The 26,974-nt window shown below is 39.3% G+C and overlaps 1 protein-coding gene across 4 annotated transcripts in view; it reads right to left on the bottom strand.

Moving 5' to 3' along the window:
* Positions 1 to 3,152: 3,152 nt before the first annotated feature.
* The window catches only part of IDE (insulin degrading enzyme), a 52,177-nt gene continuing 28,355 nt past the window's right edge, over positions 3,153 to 26,974 (bottom strand). For 3 of the 4 annotated variants that reach the window (XM_053388748.1, XM_053388749.1, XM_053388746.1), the window contains exons 12-25: positions 26,031 to 26,133; positions 24,781 to 24,903; positions 24,019 to 24,101; positions 20,495 to 20,639; positions 17,396 to 17,506; positions 16,539 to 16,659; positions 13,448 to 13,539; positions 10,675 to 10,786; positions 9,785 to 9,952; positions 9,037 to 9,309; positions 8,321 to 8,382; positions 4,721 to 4,793; positions 4,343 to 4,410; positions 3,153 to 3,704 (exon numbers count right to left, since the gene is read on the bottom strand). In XM_053388748.1, the coding sequence (XP_053244723.1) occupies positions 3,609 to 3,704; positions 4,343 to 4,410; positions 4,721 to 4,793; positions 8,321 to 8,382; positions 9,037 to 9,309; positions 9,785 to 9,952; positions 10,675 to 10,786; positions 13,448 to 13,539; positions 16,539 to 16,659; positions 17,396 to 17,506; positions 20,495 to 20,639; positions 24,019 to 24,101; positions 24,781 to 24,903; positions 26,031 to 26,133 (1,630 nt within the window). In that variant the 3' untranslated portion in view covers positions 3,153 to 3,608. Of the gene's footprint in view, positions 3,705 to 4,342; positions 4,411 to 4,720; positions 4,794 to 8,320; positions 8,383 to 9,036; positions 9,310 to 9,784; positions 9,953 to 10,674; positions 10,787 to 13,447; positions 13,540 to 16,538; positions 16,660 to 17,395; positions 17,507 to 19,866; positions 20,012 to 20,494; positions 20,640 to 24,018; positions 24,102 to 24,780; positions 24,904 to 26,030; positions 26,134 to 26,974 lie in introns of all 4 variants that reach the window. The other variant, XM_053388747.1, reaches the window with a different exon arrangement.

Genomic DNA, 26,974 nt, shown 5'->3' with positions numbered 1-26,974 from the left:
CTTTTGAGAGTTGTGCATGTTTTAACAAGTCTCAAAATATATAATTTTGCAGTGTGCGTTCCAATCTCTTTAAAATTGTTGTGCAAATGATTTTAACAAAAAAAGGGGGGGAGCTAAACTTATAAAAATGAGGTATTTGTGAGGAAAAATCTAAAACCTTTTAAATATTTGTGAAAAGCACAGTGGAGAGAAATATGGTATGTACGAATGAAAAAAAGTAGCATTTTTTTGTTGACAGCTGGCAACGCAACAGTAAAATGGCACGTTTTCCAACATGTTTACTCCACTCCTCCAAGATTTCCAGCAAAATGTATTTTTACTACTGAGGGAAGAGTGGGAGAAATGAGATTAAGACCACTGCAGCATTCTGAAGTCATTCCTGGGACTGACCAAACATTTACTCATGCCCAATGTTCTATTACAGGGAACTAAGCATACAATTCCCAAAGTGTGTTCTCGCTGAGAGAAAGTTACCAGCACGGACGTTTAACACAAAATGGGAATCACCATGGGTATGCCAGCATTTTGGGTGTGAATAGCATAAACCACTACTGAAATCCTGTGCATCTCTTAGCCAGTGTTTCCCTAAGGACAGAAATTATTTGATGGTTCTTTTTCACACACACTATTTGCCACAAACAGGTTTTTTCCCTCTAGATAAGGAATTAAAAGCTTCCTGGATAAAATTCTGTAAGTCTTGTTCCTGTGCAACCTTGCTTGGATTGGATGAGGAAATCCCTGAACAGATTGCATGCATATGCAACAATACTAGCATAATTAAACTCCAATGATGCCTCTGTCATAGCTTGCATCCTGTAAACAAAGTTTGCTGTATAATTAAGTATCAAGGTATATTGATATGACAATATCCATGGAGCATGTGTCATGTCTAATGCCACTTATCACATGAAGAGTTCATATGATTCCTTGTCATGTTTTCAGTTTTTGAGCAGGTTAGGAAGGGAGTGGAAAACCTATCATCTGTATCACATAAAAAGCTACAGCTTTCTGTGTAACAAAACAATCTAATGAGCTCTTTACCATGATGCCAGCCATAATGAGTAATGAACTTGTTGGACGTGAAGGGTTAATGTTCAATAGCATTAACACTCCCTGAGAGATTATGTCCTATTTCTTTTAACTCACTGCACTGCTGTAAGATGCAGGAGGGGCCTTGAACCTTAACAAGGTAAAATACAGCAATGATAAAATATTGCGCCCTTTAAAGATACAGGCAGGTTAATTCTATGTCCCAAGGTTAGCTGTTTATTTCCTACTCGGATGTTATATATCGTATCTCCAGGAAGATGCAACATACAATTTTATTCTGACAATTCACAAAGCAATCAACATTGGAACTAATAAAACAAAACAGTGGACGGGCTAGCCAAGACATTCAGATTCCAGCCTCAGACTGCAAAGCAGGTAACCAGTGCTCTTATACGATTAGTGCTATGCAGGTCAGATTTCTGAAGTAGGCACATTTTCTCTTAGAAAACCAAGCTGAGACTAGAAATCCATTGGAATCTTTGAAATACTTCAGACTTAGAATCTGTATAACAAACTTGAAAAAAGCCAGCATTTAAAAGACATACAGTGGTGCCCCACAAGACGAAATTAATCCGTTCTGCGGGTGTCTTCGTCTTGCAGGGATTTTTGTCTTGCGGAGCACCGCTATCAGCGGATCAGCTGATAAGCGGTAATTGACAGATAAGCGCCTTAGCGGCTTTTAGCGGATTAGCGGATAAGCGGCAATTTGCAGATAAGCGGTTTAGCGGCTTTCAGAAAAGGGAAAACAAACGGAGCACCGCTATCAGCGGATCAGCTGATAAGCGGTAATTGACAGATAAGCGGCTTAGCGGCTTTCAGCAAAGGGGGGGAAAACGGAAGACCCCGAAAAAATTTTCGTTTTGCAAGACAACCCCATAGAAAATTTCGTCTTGCGAAGCGGAAAAAATATCGGAAAGCCTTTTCGTCTTGCGTGTTTTTCGTTTAGCGGGGCATTCGTCTAGCGGGGTACCACTGTATTACTTTGGTAAATGTATGCCTTTTCTCTCCAAAAACCAGATTAAGCAAAACTTCAGTACCTGGCTGCCTTGTCTTCCTATGAGCTTTTAGTAGCACAACCTCCACTAAAACCAATAGGCTAGAGATGAAAAAATTATTCTATTTTATCATTCCTGTTTATTTTGCATACAAATCTCTGCTTTGTGCTGTTTACCTAGAAAGCAGTTGGCACTAACTTCCTGTATCCTGATTATTAAATTGTGCTATTATTGCATTGCAGATGCCTGGTGTCAAATAAAAATGATCCAGGATAAGCATTTAAACTGTGTTTAAAATACTGGCTGCAAGCTTTTAAGCACAGGGAAGTTTGCCTTGGTCAGGCTCAATGTGATGCTGCCCTATTGAGCTGACGTTTAATTGCTGGCATGGCTAAGCAAATGCTAACCTTCCATTTGTTCTGGGCTTTCTTCTTCCCTGTCACTTTAAAATATCTAAGCCTGATAAAGCTTGAAAGCTTGCACCAAGAGCTGCAAAAACAGTGGTAGGTCAGATTAAGGTATTGTTGTATCACGTGCCTTGAAGGGCCACCCTGTTCCGGACATTCAAATAGTGCATTTGTGGAATCAGGCACACACTGTGCAGTGTCTTTGTGACAAAGACTAAGATTTCCATTTTATGCCTTTTCACAGAAGTCTGCCCCATGTCCACAGCTTAAACACCTATTAAGGGTCACTGATAGCCTTTTTGACAAGTCACATACCCAACAAGAGAGGGCAAGTTTGATGAGATATCTAAAAACAATACATGAACAACCGGAAGAAAAAGTGCCAAAACAATTTTATTTATGCAAATGAAACATTTTCCAAGTAACCCTGAGAAAACACAAGGGTTACAAGCAGAAGGTAACACTCTGGGCAAGAAAAGGGTGGCTACCCAGGTGTTTCCAGCATTTTACTAGTCTGAATATTAAAAAATGTCCTCAAATGTGTATAAAGATTAAAACTATGTCAATATGCCTGGCAAATTATCTGAAATAAATCTGTTGACGTTTTCCCCTCATTTCCACTGATTTATATAGTACCTAAATGGTTGGCTGCTCTGAGGATCAATATGCTTAAGGTGTAATTCCATAGTCTTTTCTTTAAAAATATCAGTATGTGCATTTTAATAATGTTTCGTTCCTCCACATCCAATAAATTGCTTAATCTTAATGACTTTTCATAAGAAAAGGAAGGGCCTTTAAAATAACACCAGTTTGTTCAGTAAGCTTCTTCATATTCCATTATGCAAACAAAACCTTTAAAAGGGCCTCACTATTGTAAAATATACCATACCTACACAGACCTTTGAATATACCACTTGATTTTGGTTTCCAAGAGTGGCTCTACAATAAACATGACGCATGACTACAGCCTATTTGCCTAATTTGCTGTAACCCTATCACACCAGAAATGCCGAATGAACCTAGAAGGAATCAGGAACCCTCATAATGGACAGGATTGTTTGTCCTAACAACAGCTTAAGATGTTGGTTCATTATGAAAATCCACTGAAGTCATACAAGACTCTTCCACTTCCAGTTCTTCACCCAGCAAAGGTTCTTCACAGTTTTGCAGCCATGAAATTGATATGTGGTTTCACCAGAGGAAAGAGTGGCAGGCTGCGTTTGAACTCTGTCATATTCTGAATCACGTCTGGCTGCAAAGAAACATTTTAGAAAAATAAACTTTGAGAATCAAGCACATAGCCTATATGTATTCACTGAAGCAAAATTCATTTTTTAAATCATCAGCCAAAGGGTGACCAAGTCCTTAAGTCTCAGTTAAAAAGCCAATAGCAAAAAAAATTATAACTCAGATCCAAACCTTGTTAACATAAGAACTTCCTTCAGATGCAAAATTTACGAGATAATTTTGCCTAAAAAGTGGCTTCTTACAAAACTATATATCCAATATGTTATGATGACAATCTTAAGACAGGAACATCTCTCTGTGCTTGACAGGTAGGTGTGGTTTGCTTCAAATGGCCAAATACAGAAGCCTAATTGGGCCTAATTAGCTCCATGTACCAGAAGTGCCACACCCCAAATCTATACTATTCACGACACTCACAATTTTTCTAAAGGCTTGTTCACACAGTGGTTAAGCTGTCCCAAGCATAGCAGCCAGATAGGTCCCATGAGCAATGCATTTCCTGGTGGTGATATGCACCACCAGCCTCATTTGAACACAGGGATAGTTACTTCTAAACATGATAAGGCTGAGCGAGTAATAACAGTGTTGGAGCACATATTGGGCACTTGCATTTTTTTCATAAATTAATAAAAAACATCTTACCTGTGGCAGTGGTGGAGCTGGTGCCAGGTTTACATCATTTTGAGATGGAAATTCTCCCACAACAGGGCCTGTTTAAAGCAACAACAACAACAGTTCATAAACCTCTAGGAAAACATCTACTTTTATACAGAGATATTAAACAGACCATTAAAAGCAAAGGGTTGAACTGCTTTTCGTACTGCTTGAAAATCTGCACACTTGCAAACTTTTCTCACATTTGTTATTCTCCAGGACTCCTGAGAGTGAATATACTCCCACCAATCCACTAGAGGTCATAACCATCCTTTGCAAAAGATTCTGTTTGTTCTACCAAGTGTTTTTTCTGTGCAGAGTTGAGTGAAGATTATTTGGAAACAAAGAAAGGCACTCAGTACTTACAGGAATCCATTTCCCGTGCTAGTACATGCACGGATACTTTGTGCCTTCTTTGAGCATCAACTGACAACATCTCCTGCAGAAAGACAGAGGAAAGAGAGATGACAATCGGTTATTCCAAGAAAAGCACAGGAACATCTGCACTGCAGACCAAAGTGTGCAAGAAAGTCTGCCAGGCAGATATGCCTGACCCAAGCAGGACACTTTATCCAAGTAGGGTGGAATGTCCAAAAAGGAAGAGAAATATGTAGCCTTTGCACACTGCGATATGCAGCCAACTGCTGCTTCTTATGCTGTCATATACAATCTCAAGTCACTCTTTTGCAAACATGAAAACACCTGTTCAGTGTTAAACAAAGCTGACCTACTGGGCCCCTCCCTGATCCTGAGCAGGGCTGGCTTGTCAATATTTCAGTTATGCCAGTGAGTCCACCTCATTAACTCACCCTGGCTGTTATATAGTGCCTTGTGGCCTGCCCAAGAAAACCTCAAATTCTGCCAAAATCTCTTCCACATACTGTGGAAGGTAAATAAAATTAATGATGAAATAGGTGCACTTACTAGAGATGAGGGCCATTTTTGAATAATCTAGAAACACCAGCAATGCTTAAGAGCAATATTAAAATGTATAGCAAGAGTAAGCAATTCAAAGTCGATCTAGCTGTCAGTTGCTCAAATCTTTTAAAAGCTTCATTAACAGAATTAGCTGGGGAGTAAATCAATTGCCTTCCACAACTGTAATCAAATAATTTAACTACAATGCACTCATATCAATAATTAACATTTTCTTAATCGGCCGTAATGACAAGTCTACTGAAAGCCATGATGCAATGCACAGTCAAGTTCTATTAGCACTGACTTGAACACAATGAGCATTCATAATTAAAAGTAACTAAAGTGGTTGTAGAAAAAGCATCTCCATTCCAAAGTCGGGGGGAGGGAGGGGAGGGACAGTTAATGGCAAGCTCCTTACACAATTATTTTTTTAAGAGAGGCTTCAATTCCAAAATACTTTTTAATTTACTTTTTTAGATGGCAGAAAGAAGTTTGCCTCACTTCAAAGAAGCTGCCTTATAATCTGCAAGGGATGCAGTGTTTCATTCCCTTTCTTGCATCCCTTCTTGCAGTGTGTGTGTGTGTGTGTGTGTGTGTATGCATGCAAAAGCTGGACAGATGCAGCGATGGGGGAAATGAATGGACTGGGGGTGTAGATGGAGGAATATGGTGTGGGGGGGTGTGCATAAGGGGTGGATTGACAGGAGGAACATGGCTATCATCTTGGATATCCTCATGACTGCTCCTGGTGTGGGGACACTGAAAGCACATCTTCTACCTCTTGATTACATAGTCTGCAACCATGCATTTTAACTGCACACCGAGCAGCTGTGTTTGACAGACAGGATAGGGATTCAGAGCTATCTCCTAATCCACTCTGCTGTTTGAAAACAGGGACCCAAAGGGATGTGCACTGCCCTTATATGCTGCCTCTTTCAGCTGCGTGTGCATTTGGCTTCTCCCGGTGCTTCATGCTCTGCAACCACTGGGGCACGGAAGGAAATATCCTTTTGTATGGTTTCTAGCCTTGGGGGGGGGGGAGGGTTCATTAGTCGGGCTTCTACTACTGAAGAGTCATGTGCTTCCTTGTCTACCTCCACCTTGTTATGTTGTACTACTCCCAAAACCAATACTGGCATATATGTAACATGTATTCTGCTTAGGCTATTCAAACCAAAGATCCAAAAAGCATGCATGAATTTGTCTGAGTCACTTCAAAACTGTAATGACCATGCCCTTTTTAATAAGCATCAGCTATTAAAGGGGGGAAATTAGTTCGTCTGAACTTGAATCAACAGCCCTGGAATACATTTAACGTATTCATTTTTACCTGTCCTGCAAGCTGCACACATTGCACCCTTGCTTGTTACTGCCACCTGGTCGTATTGCTTTCTTCCACTGGCAGTTTGGAGGGGATAAGCAAAATGTTTTGCATGTGCGCTACTGCTTTAGCGCTGTGCCTTTTGGCATTGTTTAGCTTTCTGTGTTTCTTGCAAGTTGTGGGCATTGTGACCTGATGGTTGCACACCTCTCTTAGCATGCACAGATTGCCTCTCTCTGTGTCCATGTGGCATGCGAGTGTTGTTGCAGTCTTGCCCCTGATTTGGGGAGGTTATTCTAGGGACATTGGGAGCATGACTGCTGTTAATATCGTAAGTGCGGCCCTATTGGATCAGACCAAAGGCCTAGCTTCTGCATTCTGCTCTCACAATGGCCAAGCCAATGGATATGGGAAGCCCACGAGGAGGACAAGAAAACAATAACACTATTATCTTTTGTTTGTTTCTGTTGTTTTTTTTCCTCCTCGTCTCTTCCAAGCTGGGCTTGAGTTAGACCAGAGGTTTTCAACCTTTTTGGGTCCATGGCTCCCTTGACCAACATTTTTTTCTGTGGCACCCCATGGGAGTCTTGAGCCCGGCTATGTCACCCCCTGCCTGCACAGCTAGCAGCCCCTCATCCCTTTTCAAACACCCTCCCTTGTGGAGTGTTCCCGCAGCCTCCTCTCTTCTCCCCTCTCCTTGGGAATCCTCTGGGTAGCTGCTGCCCCTGGTCTCTGAGCTGCCCCTCCCCAAGAGAGGTGTCTCCTCCCACTGCCCCACAGGGGCCTGGGAAGCATCCCCTGGCCAGCCCCAGAGGCACCATTCACCTGGGGAGCTTGTAGGCAGGGCTGCTGCAACAAACAGTTGTGCAAGCCTTTGGAAGGCAGAGATGCAAGAGGGAAGGAAAGAAGGAGAGACAGAGGCCAGTGTTGTCCATGGCACCTGTGACCATCATTCAAGCCACCCCAGGGCGCCACGGCCCACTGATTGAGAACCACTGAGTTGGACTATAGGACTCCTCTGCTACGTACTTGTATTGCAATAAGCAGCTGCTCAATAAGGCAATATTATTAATTTTGCAAAATCACCAATTACTGTTATACATACAGAGATGATTGCAAGGTTCAAACAACCCTATAACTTCCTTAAATACAGCATACAAACAGTTCAGGTGCTATACGTAACAATGACAATAGTAGCTGCAGAGATGTCCCCAAGGCCAACGTGTGCTTTGTAGAATCTGGCTAAAGAACAACAACAAAAATAGTTGTTCTTCCCCATCTACTTTAAAAAGCTTTTAGAATATAGTGTCACAATTTTAACCCACACCAGATATATATAATTGTTCCTGTAAAGAGCTTTGGCTTGTCCAGGCAAAAAAGAGAGAAAAACTATCATTTACATGTTTGAATTATGTTGACAGTATGCACAGAATTAAGTTAGCAAGCATTCTGATGAGTGACTAGGGAATAATTGGGGAGCAACATTTTTACCCTGGTAAAAAGAATGTGGAATAAAATAAAATAAAACCAGAAGAATACTCACAGGCTCTATTGTCATGTTCATAGCACACAGCAACATTTTAACATCTGGTATATGTATGTACTCCATTTAGATAAAAGTTGTGATGTTTATCAAGTTCTCAAACTGTTATTAATATATTCCCTTAAATTTTACACAATTTTACAATCAGAAGCTAAACTAATCAGAAATATTATGATCAGCTTACCTTATAAAAGTGCATAATATCATCCTTAGTAAGAGTTTTGAGATATGCCACTTCAATGTTATCTGGACGACAAAGTTTATAATTAATACAATTATGCAATTTACACTTCCTTCAAATCACAACACCTCAGCATACTGTAATTATAATTATTATTTATTGAATTTATATACCGCCCTATACCTGGGATATTCCTGTCACTGAAAATATTGCTATCCTGAAGGATCAGGACATTTTCTGAAGCCTGTGCATATGTGACATTCCATGTTCTTAACTATGATTAATGGATCAGGAGTATCTGCATCAAGCATCATATGTTCTTAGACTGATGCAAAGGAAGGGATAAGACAGCACTGGAATTTCTAGAATGCAAATCCCTCATCACATAATCGGTTATAAGAATACATGCCAGGCAGGTTTCAAAAATGGAATGTGGTCTAGATGGGGCAAAGAAATAGGTAATACCACAGAAATAGCTAATAATAATTTAATTTTTTAAAATTATTATTTGTACCCCACCCATCTGACTGGGTCGCCCCGGCTATGTGCAGCATCCCAGCATTGTGACTTTGACACTAATTAATCTTCCAAGTGTATTCCAGAACTAAATATTATTATTTTATCATGCATGGTGGGTACACTTTAGATGGTCTGAATTGTTACTTTTGTTAAGCTGTCATCCAAAAAAATTACATTTCCAGCTTGGGAGTGCTTCTTACCTCTGTCAAAGTTATATTGCTGGGAAATAATTTCACCCCAGTATTTTGCACACTCAGCAGACAGTTTCTTTGGTTTGTCAAGGCGACGAATTGCTAAAGCCTGGATGTGCTTCTGGAAGGCTTCATCAGACATGTCCTCTATACTCTTCTCCATGATTTTTAAAAAAGCTTCAACCCTGCTCTCCAAGTAGTGTGGAGGTTTTTCTGACTGGATGATAAATCGTAGTCCTTGGATACCATTTGCCCGTCGTGGACCACTGAACACAATGTAACCTTGAAAAAAACCAAATAATTCATTCTATTAGACTCACTAAATAAATAATTAAAAAAGACAGAAGGGGTTTGTATTTCTGCCCTTGAATTCTGGCCAAATTCTAACATGACCATTAGTGCCTTAAATGGCCTTACATCAAGTGAATAGATGATATAACTATCGTAACTAATCTCAGGTTTTAGCTTTCGTGCAAGCTAATGGAGGGATCTCACATTATGCATTTTGACCATGAAGAAAACAGCATATATATTAAAATTGTATAAATCACTTTCATGATTCTCCTGTATCTCTTTGAAACAGTGATTTCATTGATTTGTCACTGAGCATGAAGGGCCCCAAACCATTGCTGGATTCCACAGCCATCACATGGACAGCATGTTACGTTGAACTATAGTGGCTGAAGTATACAATCCAAATTCTGCTCACCATAACAATATTTAGGTGATCTATGGAGAGAGGCAATCTATTATTTACCTAACTGTTCTTTAGTGCGCAGAGTATTGAAGCAAGGCTCTGAGATGATTTGACAGAAGAGCTCCAAAAACATATTCTCTGAGGTGCTTTGCATATCTGTTTGATAATATATTTCAATGCCACAATTGTTATGAACCTCGTTCCTCTGTTGATAGACGAACCAACCTCCTAAAAAAACATGAAAATGATGCAAAGGGTCATTTTGAAAGATGGTCAAGCAGGGAACCATCCATCGTCAACAGAATATGAATGGAAGGGGAAATATATTTTCTTCTCTAAACTAGTGTACATCGCATAGAGAGTATAAATGCAATCTGGAGGCCCAGGACTGAAATGAATTACTTTTTCTAGCCATGGTTTCTTTGTTCCATAAGCAAAGAACTTCAGCTTATATTATAATCAGATAATTATTTTACCCCAAACAATGCCAGTGAGTGGTTTGGTAAACAGTAGTTCCCGTTTCCACATTATCAACTAGCCCCAAAATGGTACATGATCTGCCCATGATGCACCTCTACACATTGCTATCCATTTTCCTACTCTGCAGTGCTTAACTCTTTGCACACTGTGAATAAATTCAGGATATATATTTGAAAGTCAAATACTGAGACTTGAGTGATTTCATTTGTATAGTAATTCTGCACTCTATTCAGTGAGGAAGACCTTTTCCTCCAAAACTAACACAGAGATTCGCAACACAGACCTAGATTATTGTTGCCAAAAAAATATAGCATTTTGGCGTTGATTCTGAAATATTTGCCATGCAGTACTGAAAGCAAGTCACTTTCTAAAAACAAATCAAGAAATTTCACCCTGACGTATTGCAAATGTAAGCACCATGAACCTCAGCTTTATATGTTTTATAGCTTATGTCCAAATGGACAACTTACTGTCAGGCAGCTGTACTTCTCTATACCTTACAAGCTGGCTCGGAAGCAGAGGTTTTGTATGAGCATGCTCAATGAGAGTGTCTTCAATCATTTGCATAATTCCTAATGCAGCCTGGAAGAGAAGAAATTCATTGGAGATTTTATTCATCTCCTGGCAATTGTCCATGTGGTAGCACACAGAAGGATAACAGGTATTACGGAAAATGGCGAAATTAGAAAGGAAAAGGAGATGACTAATTGCAGCAGATGCAAGCATTAGGAATGCAAAGCCAAGTTGGTACGTGTGACAGCTATGAAGCACACAAAACTGAAAGGCTGAATCTTTGCTTCTACATTATGTTTTAAATACTTTTAGAAAACAAGATCAACTTTTTAAAAAAATAAATAAATACACATTTTATATGCAATGGCTGTGCCCTACATCTTAGCACACAAGGCTGAATTGTTTTTTCCTCCCTGCCACGCCTCTTCATTTACAGAAAATATGTCAACTCATTGCTACTTTGATGTCCACAGCCAGCATCTGCTGTATCATCCCCATATTACTCTTGTCTCCTACTCTTCTGCATTTAGTTTCTGAAAGTTTAGTGAAACCACACAATTCCTTAGTTCCCCCTTCATTTCCTACTTTATGCATTGATTAAGGTCCAAGTCCATGGTCCTCTTAAGCCTGTAACTATGAGAGACGTGTATGTATCATGGGGCTAAAACAATACAGCTGCACAAACAGCAAAAATGCCTTTGACAAGCCAATGTTATAAAACCCTTTGACCATCTCCAGAGAGGAGTCTTACTTTCTGGAGTTGATATCAAAATCACTATGCATTAAAGTACCAAATAAAACCTTATGATAATGAGTAACAAATCTACAAAAAAGCCCCGTCACTCTAGGGAAAGCCTTTATAGAGGAAACAAACTCATCAAGATGTATTGAAATTAAATCCAAAATAATAAAGGCTGTTAAAAGCTAACTGTGCTTATAGAGATGCAAAACTCCAAAGCCATTTTGAAAGATACAGTCATATTCAGATATGCAACTTCAAAATGAAAACTACAAGGCTGGGTCAACTGATCTGAACTCAAGAAAATCTCATTTAAAATGTGCTTTAAAATTCAAATTCAGTAAGCCAAAACCTTTTGGATTCTAACATCACAGAAAGTAACCTTGCATAGAAAAGACAACATTTAAAAATGCTAAATCAGGGTGTGGTTTGATTAAATAAATAATGTCAAGGAAAGCCACTTCCTCTTCCATGAAACCAAATATCCAGGTATGGTAGATGTCACTGTTCACTGCGCAGTTCACTATCTGGGGAGACTCAAATAGTTTTTACTAGTCCTTAATGGCTCATACGGGAGGACTTTGAGACCTTGCCCTTTTGGTTTGCCTTAAATTATTTTACCATTACTATGGGATTAAGGGTTATTTTAAGATGCTCAGAAATAAGTGAGCTGGACATGCTCATTCACTGTTGTCTTTTAACATAAAATATATACAGTTTCTACAGATAGAGTACCTTAAAGTTTTTTCTACAAACATGGCTGTTGGTACCTTCCTCGTACTTATTTTATCCAACCAATATACGCAATACAGAGCTGTCACACTTAGCGCAAATATGTAAGACCCTAGTCTCATTTTACAGGTAGGTATGGAAGCAAACTAGCTCTATAATTTTATCAAAAGTACCATTAACATCGCTGCATTAAATTCCTTTGCTAAGATAATATTCAAACATCTCACAAAGCTGTACCAGGCAATCTTATACTATAACATTAAAGTCACAATGTCTATTATTTCCAGCTCACAGACTGCCATTTAACATTAGCCACTGACTTCATTCTCAGCTATTTTAAATACATGCTCTTGGTTCAAATTATATGCCTATTTGAGAACTTAAGTGTGTGGATCTAGCATTCAATTTTACAGCCTTATTTCATCACTGAAGCAGACTGCGCAGATACAGTGGTGCCCCGCAAGACGAATGCCTCGCAAGACGGAAAACTCGCTAGACGAAAGAGTTTTCCATTTTGGAGGTGCTTCGCAAAACGAATTTCCTATGGGCTTGCTTCGCAAGACGAAAATGTCTTGCGAGTTCCTGCGGGTTTTTTTCCCTCCCCCCCCCTTCTAAGCCGCTAAGCCACTTATCCGCTTATCCGCTAAAAGCTGCTAATAGCACTAATCTGCTAATCCGTCAATGGGCTTGCTTCGCAAGACGAAAAAACCACTAGACGAAGAGACTCGCAGAATGGATTCTTTTCGTCTTGCGAGGCACCACTGTACCATGAAGTATAAACTGCCTGAAAGTTCATTCCAATACATGTTGGAATGCAAGTCCCTTGAACATTCAAGTAGTTTTGCTTGATTTTAAGAAATCACTTAACAGGGTCAGTTACTTATCTGGGACAAAAAGGAAGCATCACACAGTTCAATCTTGAATGTGAAAAGTAAGCTTAAAGAGACATCACAGATATGGTTGTGCACCTGTACTGTCTCCAAGATATGTAATAAGAAACAGAAACCTAAGTCTGGGATACAGCATTGTGAAGATTTCATTTCAAATAGATGTCATAGCCTTTTTGTGTTATTTTATACTCATTTCTCTAGTTAAAGACACCCACAGAACAATATTGGACAAGCAAACCTGACAGAAAAGCTTATGGAGATTTAAAAAGCAAGCATGGATCAAAAGATAGAGAAACTTAAGTAAACCCTTGATTTTACGTACAATTATCAGTATAAATCTGCTTCTGGTGAAAAACGTATCAAACCAACCTGTTTTGTTATATTGCCATGGAGAAGTGCTTCAATGTGTAACCGTGACAACAGCTGAGAAATAAAGGCCTTGAGACGGGGAAGGGTGACATCTACAATAGATATTTAGATGTTTAAAATCAATCACATTTTCCATTTCGAAAAACAAGGCCTATATCATCCTAAAATCCAAAACATGTCTTAGAAGATGACAAAGAAAATTATAATAATCAACAAAAGTCAGTGGGAGTTTTCTTCACAAATATTCAGGTTTGGGAAAGTTTCCAGGACAAAATTGCAGTGCTCACTGCGTAGTTTGTCTTGCTTAGAATTCACATGTTATTTGACCCAGATTCCAACACAGAAAAGAGAAAGGCAGACAGACAGACTATGCTGCACTGCAGTTAGGCTAAACAGACATCCAGCCTCAAAAATAGTAACAGTCATTCAGGTGGTGGCTGAAGATAAAGCTTAAGCTGTTAACTACATAAAAGAACATGTAGTTTATCATTCCCCATCATCTTGACAGCAATTATTTCTGAATGTCAGTTTCAGAGATTGGTGGTTATTTTGAAATTAATTAAACTTTTCATAGATATGTATGGTAGGATTAATGCCTTTAGCTACAGGCACATCCAAACACCCACTGAAACACATGTGAGTGTAGATGAATGTAAATGGTGAATACAAGTTTAAGTGCCACCAGAGTGGATTGTGGCAATCAACCTTAGAAACTAAACAATCAGCATAACCTAGATTTCACACCTCCACTCCCTTGTAGAAGTGTACAAAGGGAAAGATGGGACACATACACAGGGGTCAGGGGGTGAGGAGAGAATGTTGGAAATAAATTTCTTCCTCCTGCCTGTCTACAGCCAGGCATATGGATCACTAGTAAATAGATGCTGTGTGAATAAGATCTCTGGTATCACTGATGGTAAGGTAGAGAACATAGGAATGCTGTATTTGGGGTTGTTCTTGAGGCTGCAGCTACCGCAGAATGATTATGCTGGCTGTTATACAGGGAGGCAAGAAGCAATCATATTGCAACAAATTCTGCACTGACTGATGGTTATCTGCCTAGCCCAATTCAAGGCTAGTACTGGGGTACGAGACCTCTTCAACCTGGGATCCAAGTATTTAAAGGAGCGCCTCCCCTGATAACTCCCAGCCCAGCCTATGCTCCAAGACCTGTGGAGGAAGTCCTGCTTGGGTGCTGCTGGAGGGTGAGGCCCGTGGGGTGGTGAAGTGGAGCAGGGCCTTCTCAGTGATGGACTTCCACTTATGGAACCCCCTCTCAACTGAGATTATATTGACTAGACGGTGCTGATGTTTCAGTGTCACTTAAAAACAATGCAATGAAGTTGTCCCATTACTGCAAGGACAACAGAGGGGGGCAGCAGAGGAGGGCTCTTGTCTTCATGTCCTGCCTGTAAGCATCTCCAATGGCATATAGATGGCCACTGCTGCAAACAGAATGCTAAACTAGAAGGATGTTTGAGTTCATCCATAAGACCATTTAGCACATCTGGCCCTGAAGATGTGTATGGGGACTAGGTTGGATTGGATAGTGATTTCCCTTTGCTTCATTCTCTGTTGCTGTCATTAGAATCACTCATGAGTTTGTGTTGCCCAGTTCTTTTGTCTGATAACAGACATGGGCTTCTAAGTGGAGCAACATGAGCCCTGAGTGAGCTATGTGGCTGCAAACTGGAGTGAGCGAATTAAATATCTGCTGCTTTCTTCCCGAGACCTATATTCTGCCCTGCCCCATGCAATGTTCCTGAACAAAGTGGAGCAAATTGTACGAGTCTGGCTGAGAGTATAAAACAAATATTACTGTGCTTGCCTTTGTCTTGAAAGAGACTGAGTGTTTACAGAGTTCACAGACTTAATATGACGGAGGTTGAGCTTGCCAACCTGGAAAAGCACCAGCTATGCTTGGTGAGCAGATGAGTGGCAGTGCCTGTACCTTTCTCCCATGTTCTGATTTTCCCTAGACTCAAAGAAAATTGATGAGCTAGAACAGCCGCATATCTGGACTTTTAAAAGGTAACAGGGAAACAGGACTTGAGAGTGGAAGAAAGGAATGGCATTCAGCATGCTGGGGTTCTGAAAAGTATTTGGAAATCTCATCTGAAAACAGGAATATTCAATGTACTGACATCTAGGTGTTTTGCACTACAATTCACATCATTCCTGAACACTGACTATATTGGCTGGGGCTAATGGGAGTTAAGAGTCAAACATGGGGGGGGCACAGTATTGGAGACCCCTCTCCTAGGACTATCAAACAGAATTTTAGAACTGCACAACTGCAACTGTAAAAAAATAAGAGGCAAATTATATATCCATGGGTCATACTGCATAACCACTTCTTCCACAGGAATATGGAATTAATTTCTTAAAGTGTTTTTATACTGTCCAGATCCCAGAATTTAAAAGGCACTCTTTAAGGGCAGATTGTTTGAACTAAATGAAGCCCCAGTTAGGGGGATTAAGCTCTTGAAATCTGTCTGCACCAAAACTGTGGGACTTTTCTGTGAGGGACTTCAAACTTCACATCTGAGCATACTTTTGGAAGCTTACGATCTTCTTGGATTGACTAGTTATTGCTGGTGGATAATTTTAAACTAGATATGTTTTAGAGAAAGATATTTTGATGATTATGCTAAGCTTCTTCACAATGGACTTATTTTAAATGCTTAAAGCTTTGTTATTTTAATATTCCCTCTGTAACAAATGTGGTTTTGGTTATCATTAAGGATTATTTAAATTCTAAATTTAGATCTTAAAAACCTAGAACATGACAATAAAGTATTTAAAAGGTTTTCTCACCACCACTAAGTCAATCTAAATTACTAAAAATCTCCATACCCTCCATAGAACAGTAGTGTGAATGCAGATACTATTTAAGACTGAGATGAAATTAAAATACTTTCCTCAAAGTTCAGTTGAGATAAAAAATGCTTGACTAATAAACAACAATTATAAAATTATAAATTATAAATTATAAATTATAAATTAAAATTATAAATTATAAAACAAGTAAAAATACACATTAGATAGAAAAGATGTAAATAAAATGGGCAAAATATATAAACAGGCTCACCGTCTAAAGCTTCTTTTAATTCATCTTTGGTCCAGGCAACTTCTGTCATCAGTAGTCGGAGGTAATACATGGCATGCTGGTGTGGTTGTTCAGCTCGGAAGTTATTAAGCGATCGCATGTACTAACAAGGTTAAAATAAAATAATGGTTAAGAAATGGAGATTTGCAATGAATGTTGCCTGATTTTTTGGTGTTCTATATTCAAATTATATGGTCAGATAAAAGAAATAAATGCCCTTCAAAATGGGCAGGACTCTCTCTTAACTGAGATCTCATATCATAGTTTGAAGCTGGATGGCAAATCATTATTCATCCATGATTAAAAGGTTACCCCGAGTAGCATTCATCAACCAATACTGGGGCCAATAAAACATATCAGGAATTTGCCTGTAATTGATGAGCAGCTGGCAGGTGGAGAAGAAGAAGCATGGGATCCTGTGGTCTGTTCCTAATCTCTGAACCAGCACTAAGGGATGGGAAACAGTATATATGTGCTGGCTAGACGAAGAGAACTACAGAAAGACAGAGTCATAGCTGAAAAAGCCCTCACTAAATTTAATTGACTTAAATCTTATGGATGACTACTCTGAAGTCACATTATTTTCAAATGGAGCTTACTCTCAGGCAAGTGTGCAAATGACGACAGTCCAAGTGTGGCACCAATCATTGCCCCCAGCAGTTTTATACCTTTCTGCAGGCATATGTACATTCCCTACACATTGTTCATAACTTGTTTGAACTTTTAGGCTCCTGTACACCCCCTCCTGCCTTCAAGGAATGAAATATTGCATGTATGGTGTCTTCCCCTGCTTGATATTCTGATTTATAAGGATCAAAGTCAAGTTCAAGATGGCTTACCGCCTCCTTGATAATTTCAAATCTTTTTTCATCAATCTCAAAGGTAGCCATTTTCTCAACAATCTTCTTGAGCAGGATATGCTGCTTGTCATTGTAACCTTTTACGGAAAGCTATAGGAAAAGGATATATAAGCTGTTATGTGTTTGAAATATTCTGTTTTCTAGAATTCTAGATTGTCCATCAAAGCAGTAAACAGCAACTTCTTAACACTGGGAAGCATTCTCCCTTATTTCACCAGAAATACTAAGGTTTGCCCTTTACTACATGGAAGTCTATGTGTGATATTATTACTGCGTTACTTTTTCCCAGACTTAACATCTTCTATTACAATTACAAAGCAAAATTATAGTGGAAAACAAATATTGTTCCATGCTGCAAAGCAATGCTTCAAATGTCAGGTAATAGAAAACGGAATGAAATGTTGTTGCTCTTTCCCAGGATTAAAATCAGAAAAGCAATATGCTAATTGGAATGAAAAGAGTAGTTTATCATTCTTTTTCCAAATGAAGAATAAAAGTATCCTAGGAACTCAAATCTAGAAAAGAATATAGGAAAGAAAAACTTCTGTTCCATAGTTAATAAAGCAGAAGAGTCCATTATATACTGATTTTTAAGAAGTAGGGACTTACAAATGTTTAATCAAGATGACAGGTTCATAAAATCATTGCATAACTCAGTTGACCACCATACACACAAGGCTGTATAGAACGCAGTGCCAACTGGGTGCTGCTTGTGCAATGTGACTTCAGTTTCCTCTCCCTTTCCTGCCCCCCCCCAAACATGCTGCACAGGCTTCTCCCCCCTTCTGGAGCTTACTCTGAAGGTGTATAGGGAGCTAGAGGGGACAGGAGAAGAAGAAGAAAAAAAGAGGATTTGCAGGTACTGATGACCAGCAGCATCTGCAAAGCTCCTTGCGCATATAAAGGATAAAACCTTTGTTTTAGCAACACCTTGCTGCCTGCAAGATGCACCTACTCACCTGTCATTTGTGATGTCTGGTGACTGGTATGTGGGAGGCTCTGCCAACCTTGCAAACTAAGCCACTGAGGCAGATCCTAATAAGGATCTGGCCTATGAAGTCAAAAGGGCTCCCCAACCCCTGTGCTACATGATGAAAGAAATTAGAATGGACTTGACTCATATTGACTAGATCCCAGGTTGCAGTCTGAAAACATAACACCTTGGCAGCCTTGCTGGTGCTAAATAGGTCTGATCAGGTGAGAGGCTGCTGAACAACACTTTGTAAACCACACCGAGTTCCATGGTGGAAAAAATGGCAAGCTACAAATGTAAATTAAATGTAAATTAATTAAATTAAATTAAATTAATTAAATTAAATTAAATGTAAATTAAGAGACGCGGGTGGCGCTGTGGGTAAAACCTCAGTGCCTAGGACTTGCTGATCGCAAGGTCGGCGATTCGAATCCCCGCGGCGGGGTGAGCTCCCATCGTTCAGTCCCAGCTCCTGCCCACCTAGCATTTCGAAAGCACCCTTAAGTGCAAGTAGATAAATAGGTACCGCTTTATAGCGGGAAGGTAAACGGCGTTTCCGTGTGCGGCGCTGGTGCTGGCTCGCCAGATGCCGCTTAGTCACGCTGGCCACGTGACCCGGAAGTGTCTCCGGACAGCGCTGGCTCCCGGCCTCTTGAGCGAGATGAGCGCGCAACCCTAGAGTCGGACACGACTGGCCCGTACGGGCAGGGGTACCTTTACCTTTACAAATGTAAATAAGCAAAAATACTATAAAACTGTGCTGTTTCCCCCCAGCCAATTTTAGCACTGAAACCAGTACATTAAAAAGCATGCTTTTTAGCAGCCCCATGTTTCGTCAGATAAAGAAAATATATGACCTACGCAGAGATTACTGGAGTCTTAAAAGTAAGTGCTATGTTTTGGGAAAGTTTAGGAAAGAAATAGTCATGTACTAGAGATCACTTTTTAATGTACTCATGTGTTATATAAGGACCCTGTTTCACAAGTCATCTTGATCCTGAAATGCAGACTTCTCATACCAATAACGCAGTTAGTAATATTTAGTAAATTGCATGTCTGATGAAGGTGGTTCTGGCACACAAAAGCTCATGCTACAATAAATGTATTAGTCTTCAAGATGCTCTGCAGTACTTTGGTGGTGGCTGGGGTTTTTTATTTTTTAAGTATATATTAGGATCTAAATGACTGAAAGCCAGCAGAACTCCATGTTTAACTAAAAACATAGCAACTCTTTCAAGGTTACTAGACTATACAAATGAGTAAGAAATGCAGATCAGTAATGCATCAGCACACTTCTCAGTCATAAAAAAACCATTCCAATCATGGCCAAACCATTCAATAAATGGTTATAAAACTGCACAAATCTCACGCCCTTATGATAGGGATACAAAGGAGGACAAAACCAGTAGCCATTTTTTCAAGCAGCACTCAACTCTCACGCCATCTAATTTTTGCTTGTTCACCCCATCTTACTTACAAGTATTGCATTCATTCCTGATGCAATGGCATAGACCAAACCTGAGAGGCGTGCTGCATATGTATACTCTTTTAAATCATCCTTCAATAACCTGATTAACAGGTATGTCATGTTGCAATGGAGAGGATCAGCATAAAGGTAGCGACTAACAAAAAAGAAAAACAAAACAAAAGGATGCTTTGATACTTCAAGGAGCGACACGGTAATGGATGAAGAAACATGACTGAAGAGTATGTATATGCAGCCTCATAACTAATATTCTCGGGAATGAAACACTGGGAATTTGATTTCTCATTCGGAACTCTAGTGGAATGGAGCAGTATCTCAACTCCAATTCGGACTGTAAATTTGAGTTTTAAGTAAAAAAAAAAATCTTGCAAATATTCTGGTGAATGACATAAAATGAAGTGCAAAAATTGCTGAATGCGAATGGAAATGTTGAAGACTCCAGAAATTTCAAATTATGAGAAAGTATAGCTAGAAATCAAGGTTGAAAAAGAAACTGAAAAAAACAGGTTCTCAATTGGAAAAGCCATTGAAAAATTGCTTCCAGCAAATCAATTTTTTTCCTTCTGATTAGTGGAAGTAAATTTAAGGCTTTTAAGATTCTCCTTGATTTGGTACTTACATACATCCCATAGATGGTATTTTGGAGATCATAGTTCAAGCCAGCTAGCTCTGCTGCATATGCATACTCGTTGAGGGAGTCTTTGAGTAGCTCAAGGTACAAATAGGCCATGTTACAATGCAAGGGATCCACGTAAGCAAATGGGCTGGAAGAAAATGTTGAAAGTAAAATATCTGCTGCAATTACTTCCCAGTTCTGCTAGATCCTCCATACTGGATCTCAAGGACACAGTAAAAAAGAAAATCCTGCTTCCTGTTATGAGAATATTAAGACAGTATGTGAACACAAACACACAGCTAAAGGGGGAAAGATTGATTAAACAATTCCATACTGAGACACACACACACACACACACACACACACACACATATGTATTACATCTATGTTAAATCTACTGCGTAAGATTACACAAAACCGTTTTTAGCTCACATTATTCTGAATTTGCTACAAAGACAAATGCTTACAAACAAGTACAAAACATATGTAAAACACTTAAAATATACAATGAGTTAAAAATCGCCACAGTGGATCAATCTAAAAGCTTGCCAAGTAGGACAGTCTCACACTTAACTTGCTTGTCATCAGGATTAAACCTCACTGAACACAGCTGCTGGTTTCACAAAATCAGGAAATAGCGCAGTTATAGGTTTGCTACCAAACCACTGGCATTTTCTATATTAGGCACAAAAATATCAAAGTTTTGTATTTAGCTATAGCACATAACGCTACCCTGATATATTTTTGCAATATCCCAAGAAGGAAGAGTACGCTGCACAGACTTCCAAAGGTAAAGACAACTCAAAGACTCAAGTCATGTTTCAACAATACTGCTTCGCACCAACATATTAAGAGTGACAAACCAGATTAAGAGTAGAAGTAATTTGTGTACAGTATGGTCTAATATCTATTATGGATATATACATATAGAAGTTAAAAATATGAAATCATCAACATCGCCCAAGTAAATTATTCACAAAGCAACATTTCTTACTGAAGAATTCTATCATAAGTAAAATAAAAAGTACAACAATATTCAGCATGTTAAAACAAAATAATAATTATGGGGCAGAATGATTCAAAGAACAAAACATTTAATTAAAACCATGCATCTCTTTTTGAAGAAAAATCAGAATGTTCTTTTAATAATGTGAAACAAGTGACCCTTTGCACGATGATTTCTGACATGCAAACCAACACTATTTATTCAGAAGTTAAGTTTCACTGGGCTCAATCAGACTTGCTCCCAGAAACGTATGCGGCCTCAATATATGTTAAAACTCACTGGACAATGTTGCATTTTCATATACATCTTATCTCAAGGCTATTATTGTAGAGACCCATCACAAGCAGAAACAACATAATCAGAAAAGGCTGAGACCTCATTTTTAAAACCTTTTCAATACAAAACTCATCAGAAGATAAAGAAGTTTGGGGGGGATGACTGCATTTTACTTAATATAGGAATTATCATTTCAAGATATATAACCACCCAAGTTTCTATCTATAAACTCTCTTACAAAACTAAGCAGTACTGCAGTTCACATGCTTCCTCAAAAATCAAAATGGGACCATGAAATTAGCTAGCAATTATATTAAGTGTAAAAACCTAACTTACTTGGTTTTATCTTAAATTTCATTTTCAGTGCTGTAAAATGTTAAGTATGCTTCAACTTTAACAGGAAATTTGACTTCAGAACCAAGCAATTTCACCAAAGTAAGTTTTTAACTGGTCTATACAAATATCCCCAGCTCATAATGCTCAGCCTTCCTTATGAATTGAGCAGCATTACACTGAGAAATTATCAGGCTTATGAGCATAAGAAGCTCTGGAACATATATTTTCTGTTTGAACGGTCAGCTGCTTTGGGAAAACTACACACCACATTCCAGACACGACAGAAAATGGAGGTTTTGTAGAAAGGCACCCTGGTTGTTGCTAACATTACAAGTAAGTTTATACTATAGGGATGGTGAGTTGAGGCTCACAGATTAGAAAGGTGTGCTTGGGCCCTCTTGAGATCCCAGTGACATTGAATCAAGAGTGCAACAGAGCTCCCAAATTGGGGTATGTGAGAGCTATTATCTGATGGGGGGAATATTATCAGCAATATTAGCAAATCCCAATTTCAAATTGAGTAATTCATCATCACTAGATACAAAGGGAGACCTCTGCGGGTGATCAGTTGTACTGCACTGGAAATGATTTAATGATTCAAGCACAGCCAATGCAGAGATGCAACAGTATTATCTGGCCCAGAGGTCTGGTGGGAAGGAGGCAAGACCTGAAGCGTAGTTTATGCAGAACCGCAATGGTGATTATGGGTTCACAGGAATGCTAAATATATTTATTTTATTACTTGTTGCATATTAACTGTTCTCAAAGCTCCCAAGCTGAGACAGACCAAAACAAAGATGAATTATTTTGTGTGCTAAAGAATGTTTTTAAAATCAAAAGCATTAAAGTGCAGTTCTAAAATTGTTCTGGACATTTGAAGGGAGAGGAGAATGAAGCCCTGTTCATTTATTTCCCTCCATATGACTGTACATGGAGCTGGATCCACTGGCCTCATTGATATTCCCCAACACGCGGAGACAGCAGGGGATAAAACAATGGTGGGAGGCTAGAGCAGGGTTTCCCCAACTTGGGTCGCCAGCTGTTTTTGGACTACAATTCCCACTTTTGCTTTTTTAGGATGCAGCTTGAAGTGCTGCAAAGGCTCAAGAAGTGATTCTTCCACAGAATATGGTAGGACACAAAATGCATGTGTACAGTAAGGGAATTATGGCTCTAAAATACTAATTCCTGCCATCATACCAGTTTCTGACAAATACAACAGTCCTACATTCTACTTCTTGGACAAATCTTACTTTTAAAAAAACCTTCCTCCAAAATCAGATGCTCCTAGCACACACAAAAATAACTTTAGGGGTTAAATAAGGATAGTAGAATGGTACCAAAGTTGTATAAAAGTGGACTTGTCCAGGTCAAACAAGGCACTCATCGGGATCATAAAGCTGAGGGACTGCTCCACTGAATAGACTGAAAGCTACTTTCCTTTGAGGAATGAATTAATCAAACAAACAAATAAACACCCATGTCTTGGATATAGCCATACATGTGTGGAAGCATGTTTCTGTGCATATATTCTCTGTGCTGTGAAGCTCTATCACCAGAGGTATGTTTGGTGTAGGAGTGTGGTGAAGGAGGAGAGTCATTAACAGCTCTTGGATTATGTTTAAAACACTCTTGTGGCACTTTAACAGTAACAAATTAAGATGCTAAAAGACTTTGTTGCTTGTGCTGCAACAGATTAACATGGTTGCTCCTCTGGAACGTGGACAATACTTTTCAGCCAGCACAAAACCTGTGCACACTGTTGCACATCCATAATGCTGGATTGCAGCAATAAGTGGGAACCGACAATCTCAGTTATTCCACTGTAGCAGCCCCAAGCATGATAAAATGTTTTCTTGAATGACTCTGCTTAGAATGATAAATTTTAAAGACAAGAATGCGTGCATACCTGAAAAATTCAAAGTTGAGACAAGCTTTGGGTAGGAAAAATTTGTCATCTTGCTTGAACCATAGCTTGCACATAGCAGTGTCCTGAGTTTAAGAAAACATACATTTTCTATTATTATTATTATTAAATTACAAACTGTATTTTTATCATTTTAATCTGTTTATATTCTTTAAACATACAGAGCCAGGCCATTTGAGTTTGGGTGCAGTCCCACAGGGTTTAACAGAGCCCAAATTTCCCAACCCCACCCCAATTAAGCACACAGTGATGCAGACCTATTCCCTACGATGTTCCCTTGTGCTGTCTAAACACATGCTTATATGCTAACATTTCTGAGATGGAAGGAGGACCTCTAAGCCCTGTGGGACTTTTGCCGGTATGAACACTAAATCCATACGCCGTTTGATTGCACCACTGCCAGGTAAGTCTGGAAAGAAGAGACAGCTATGGCAGGGTCTGGGCTTACCTGATATTGGGATGACCCATTAGGAGTTCATCTCCTAACTGTGCAATTTGAACTCACTTCCACCACTGTGTGAAGGTTTATATACTTTGAATACAGGGCAAAAAGGCAACTGGATAGGAGCTAGTCACCTCTTAAAATAAAGATCCAATTTTCATTCATTTTTACAATCTATTCTTACAATACTGTTCATATTATAAGCAGCCTACTCAATGACCTTAATCTTTCAAAAGCAATTCAGGAAAGAATGGTACATATTCCCGAAATTCCACCCACAACTATTAAATACATATGCTTACCTTGATAAGAGTAGGGTACTGTGGTGCATCCTTCTCTAAAGGTACAATTTCAAAGTTAGTAGGGATAAATTCATTCTTCATTGGCAGCTTGAATTTCCCATTGAGGTCAGCATTTTGCCATTTCTACATTCAATGTGCAAACAAGAGGATAGTTTTGTTATTATCCAGTGGGTGGGTTAAAAAAAATTGTGCTGCAATTGTGCTGCTCTATGAAGGATTATCGACCTCTGATGAATCATGCTTCTTCAAAATTCATGACAAAATTAATTATTACTAATGTTTCAAATTATTTAATCTGTATGATTCCTTGCAGTTCAAATAATACCATTTAAGTTTGCTTTTAACTATGTTCCATAAACACTTAGAACATAGCGCTGACTGAGGGCTAGAGTGCATGCTCTAACCACTGTGTAGAACTACTAAGAAATGCTTTCTGCAATATGTATCACCATGTGAGCAGCTGGTTTTCACTCTTAGCAATATGTGAAAATATTACACAAATCCTCCAAACACAGCTGCGTGTGTGATCATAGCTGTATGTTCAGCTAGGTGCTCTGCACATAGTTTCTCTCTCGCTAAAGCTTATTAATCAGGATTTTTTTTGGGGGGGGGAAGGTGTTTTAAGGGTCCAACATGTATAGTATTGGCTGCACCACAAAGAGATGTTCAAGGATTTGGTTCACATTTTGAAGTGAAATCTATTTCCCCCCATAACACCAGTTGAAATTAACTGACACCAATGTGACACACTTATATAAGCAACAGTATTAGTTGCTTTTGTAAACAACACAAAATAAACTTTATTGTAAGCAGTGGCGGAGCAAGCCGATCGGGCGCCTGGGGCAGCACACGTGCCCTGTGCCCAGAGGCGAGGCCAGCCACCCGTGGGGGCGGGCCAGCCACCCACAGGGGTGGGGCGACCCAGGGCAGGACGCTCCGCGGGGCCTCCGAGGAGTCTGCCTGCCTTCTCCCACTCAGCCGCCCTACAGCTGAGGGGAAGGTGGCGGGCGGACCATTTGGGGCAGTGCGGAGCCTGCGGGCACTCAAGCCACCGCATCACTCCCAGGAGAGACGCCTGCCTTGGGTGTGCTGCAGGCCCCGCAGTGAGTGCCGCCCAGCATTTTGTCACCCCCTTCAATGGCGACACCCGGGGTGGACCGCCCCCACCGCCCCCCTTCCTCCGCCCTGATTGTAAGAAGTGTGAAAATACTGGTTACATATTCAGTTTACCACCAACTTTCTCACCACACCTTAATGACTTCATCAGAAATTGCCTCTTGCTTGTACTGGGTTCCATACCATTTTTCTGTTCTATCAGTTTTTCCTTCAAAAGACTTAGAAACTATTGCAACCCTAAAAAATAAAACCAAAACATAGTAAGTAAGCAAGCATATTACCTCCCCCGCCCCCCAAAATACTATTCAAATAATTCTGCTTGGTCACTAAGTTCAAAGATTCTGTTATTAATAGTGTAAATTCTATATGTCCTATTCTATTTTTCCATGTAATCCTCCTGTCAGTAAAAGAAAAAGCAACATTTATCCATATCAAAATGGCTATGTTAAACGACCCCTTTGTCATAAAAGATATTATATATATATACATACACACACACACACACACACACACACACAGAGAGAGAGATATTATACACTGAGCTTGCATATAAGAGGATGTATTTTACAGGATTTAATATATTAAGCTCAGTTTGCTTTTTGCAGCTATGCAAAATTTCACTAAAAATTTCACTAAAAGATTTCTAGCTTTCATGACAAGTATTTTAAAAAAGACGTTAACAGAATATTTGAAAAAATTCCCAGCAATTAAGAGCATATATAACACACCCAAGGTGCTCCTAAATTCATTTTCTACCATTTCTAAACAGAAATTTGAAGCAAAGGAAAAGACCATGCAAATGTCATCCCTGGGTAAAACTACAACATACTTTTGTGATCAAGCTCTCTGCAACATTTTAACAACTGTTTCCAATTAGTTTTAACAGTTTTCCAGGCTTCAAATGGTCTAGAATTTTAAAGAAATGCTTTGGGGGGGGGGGTAAGTAAGGAGAAATAATGCAGAATAGCAAAAGTAATTAGCATCTCTCTGGCCAATTATATGCGAGAGAAAACATTTACTATCAATCCTGTTCTAGCACCTCAGAGCCAACTCGTAGTTAATTAGAAGACTATAGGAC

This window comes from Podarcis raffonei, chromosome 5 (genome assembly GCF_027172205.1).
Source record: "Podarcis raffonei isolate rPodRaf1 chromosome 5, rPodRaf1.pri, whole genome shotgun sequence".
Taxonomy (NCBI): Eukaryota; Metazoa; Chordata; class Lepidosauria; order Squamata; family Lacertidae; genus Podarcis; species Podarcis raffonei.
This window is presented reverse-complemented; position numbering and strand designations above follow the sequence as displayed.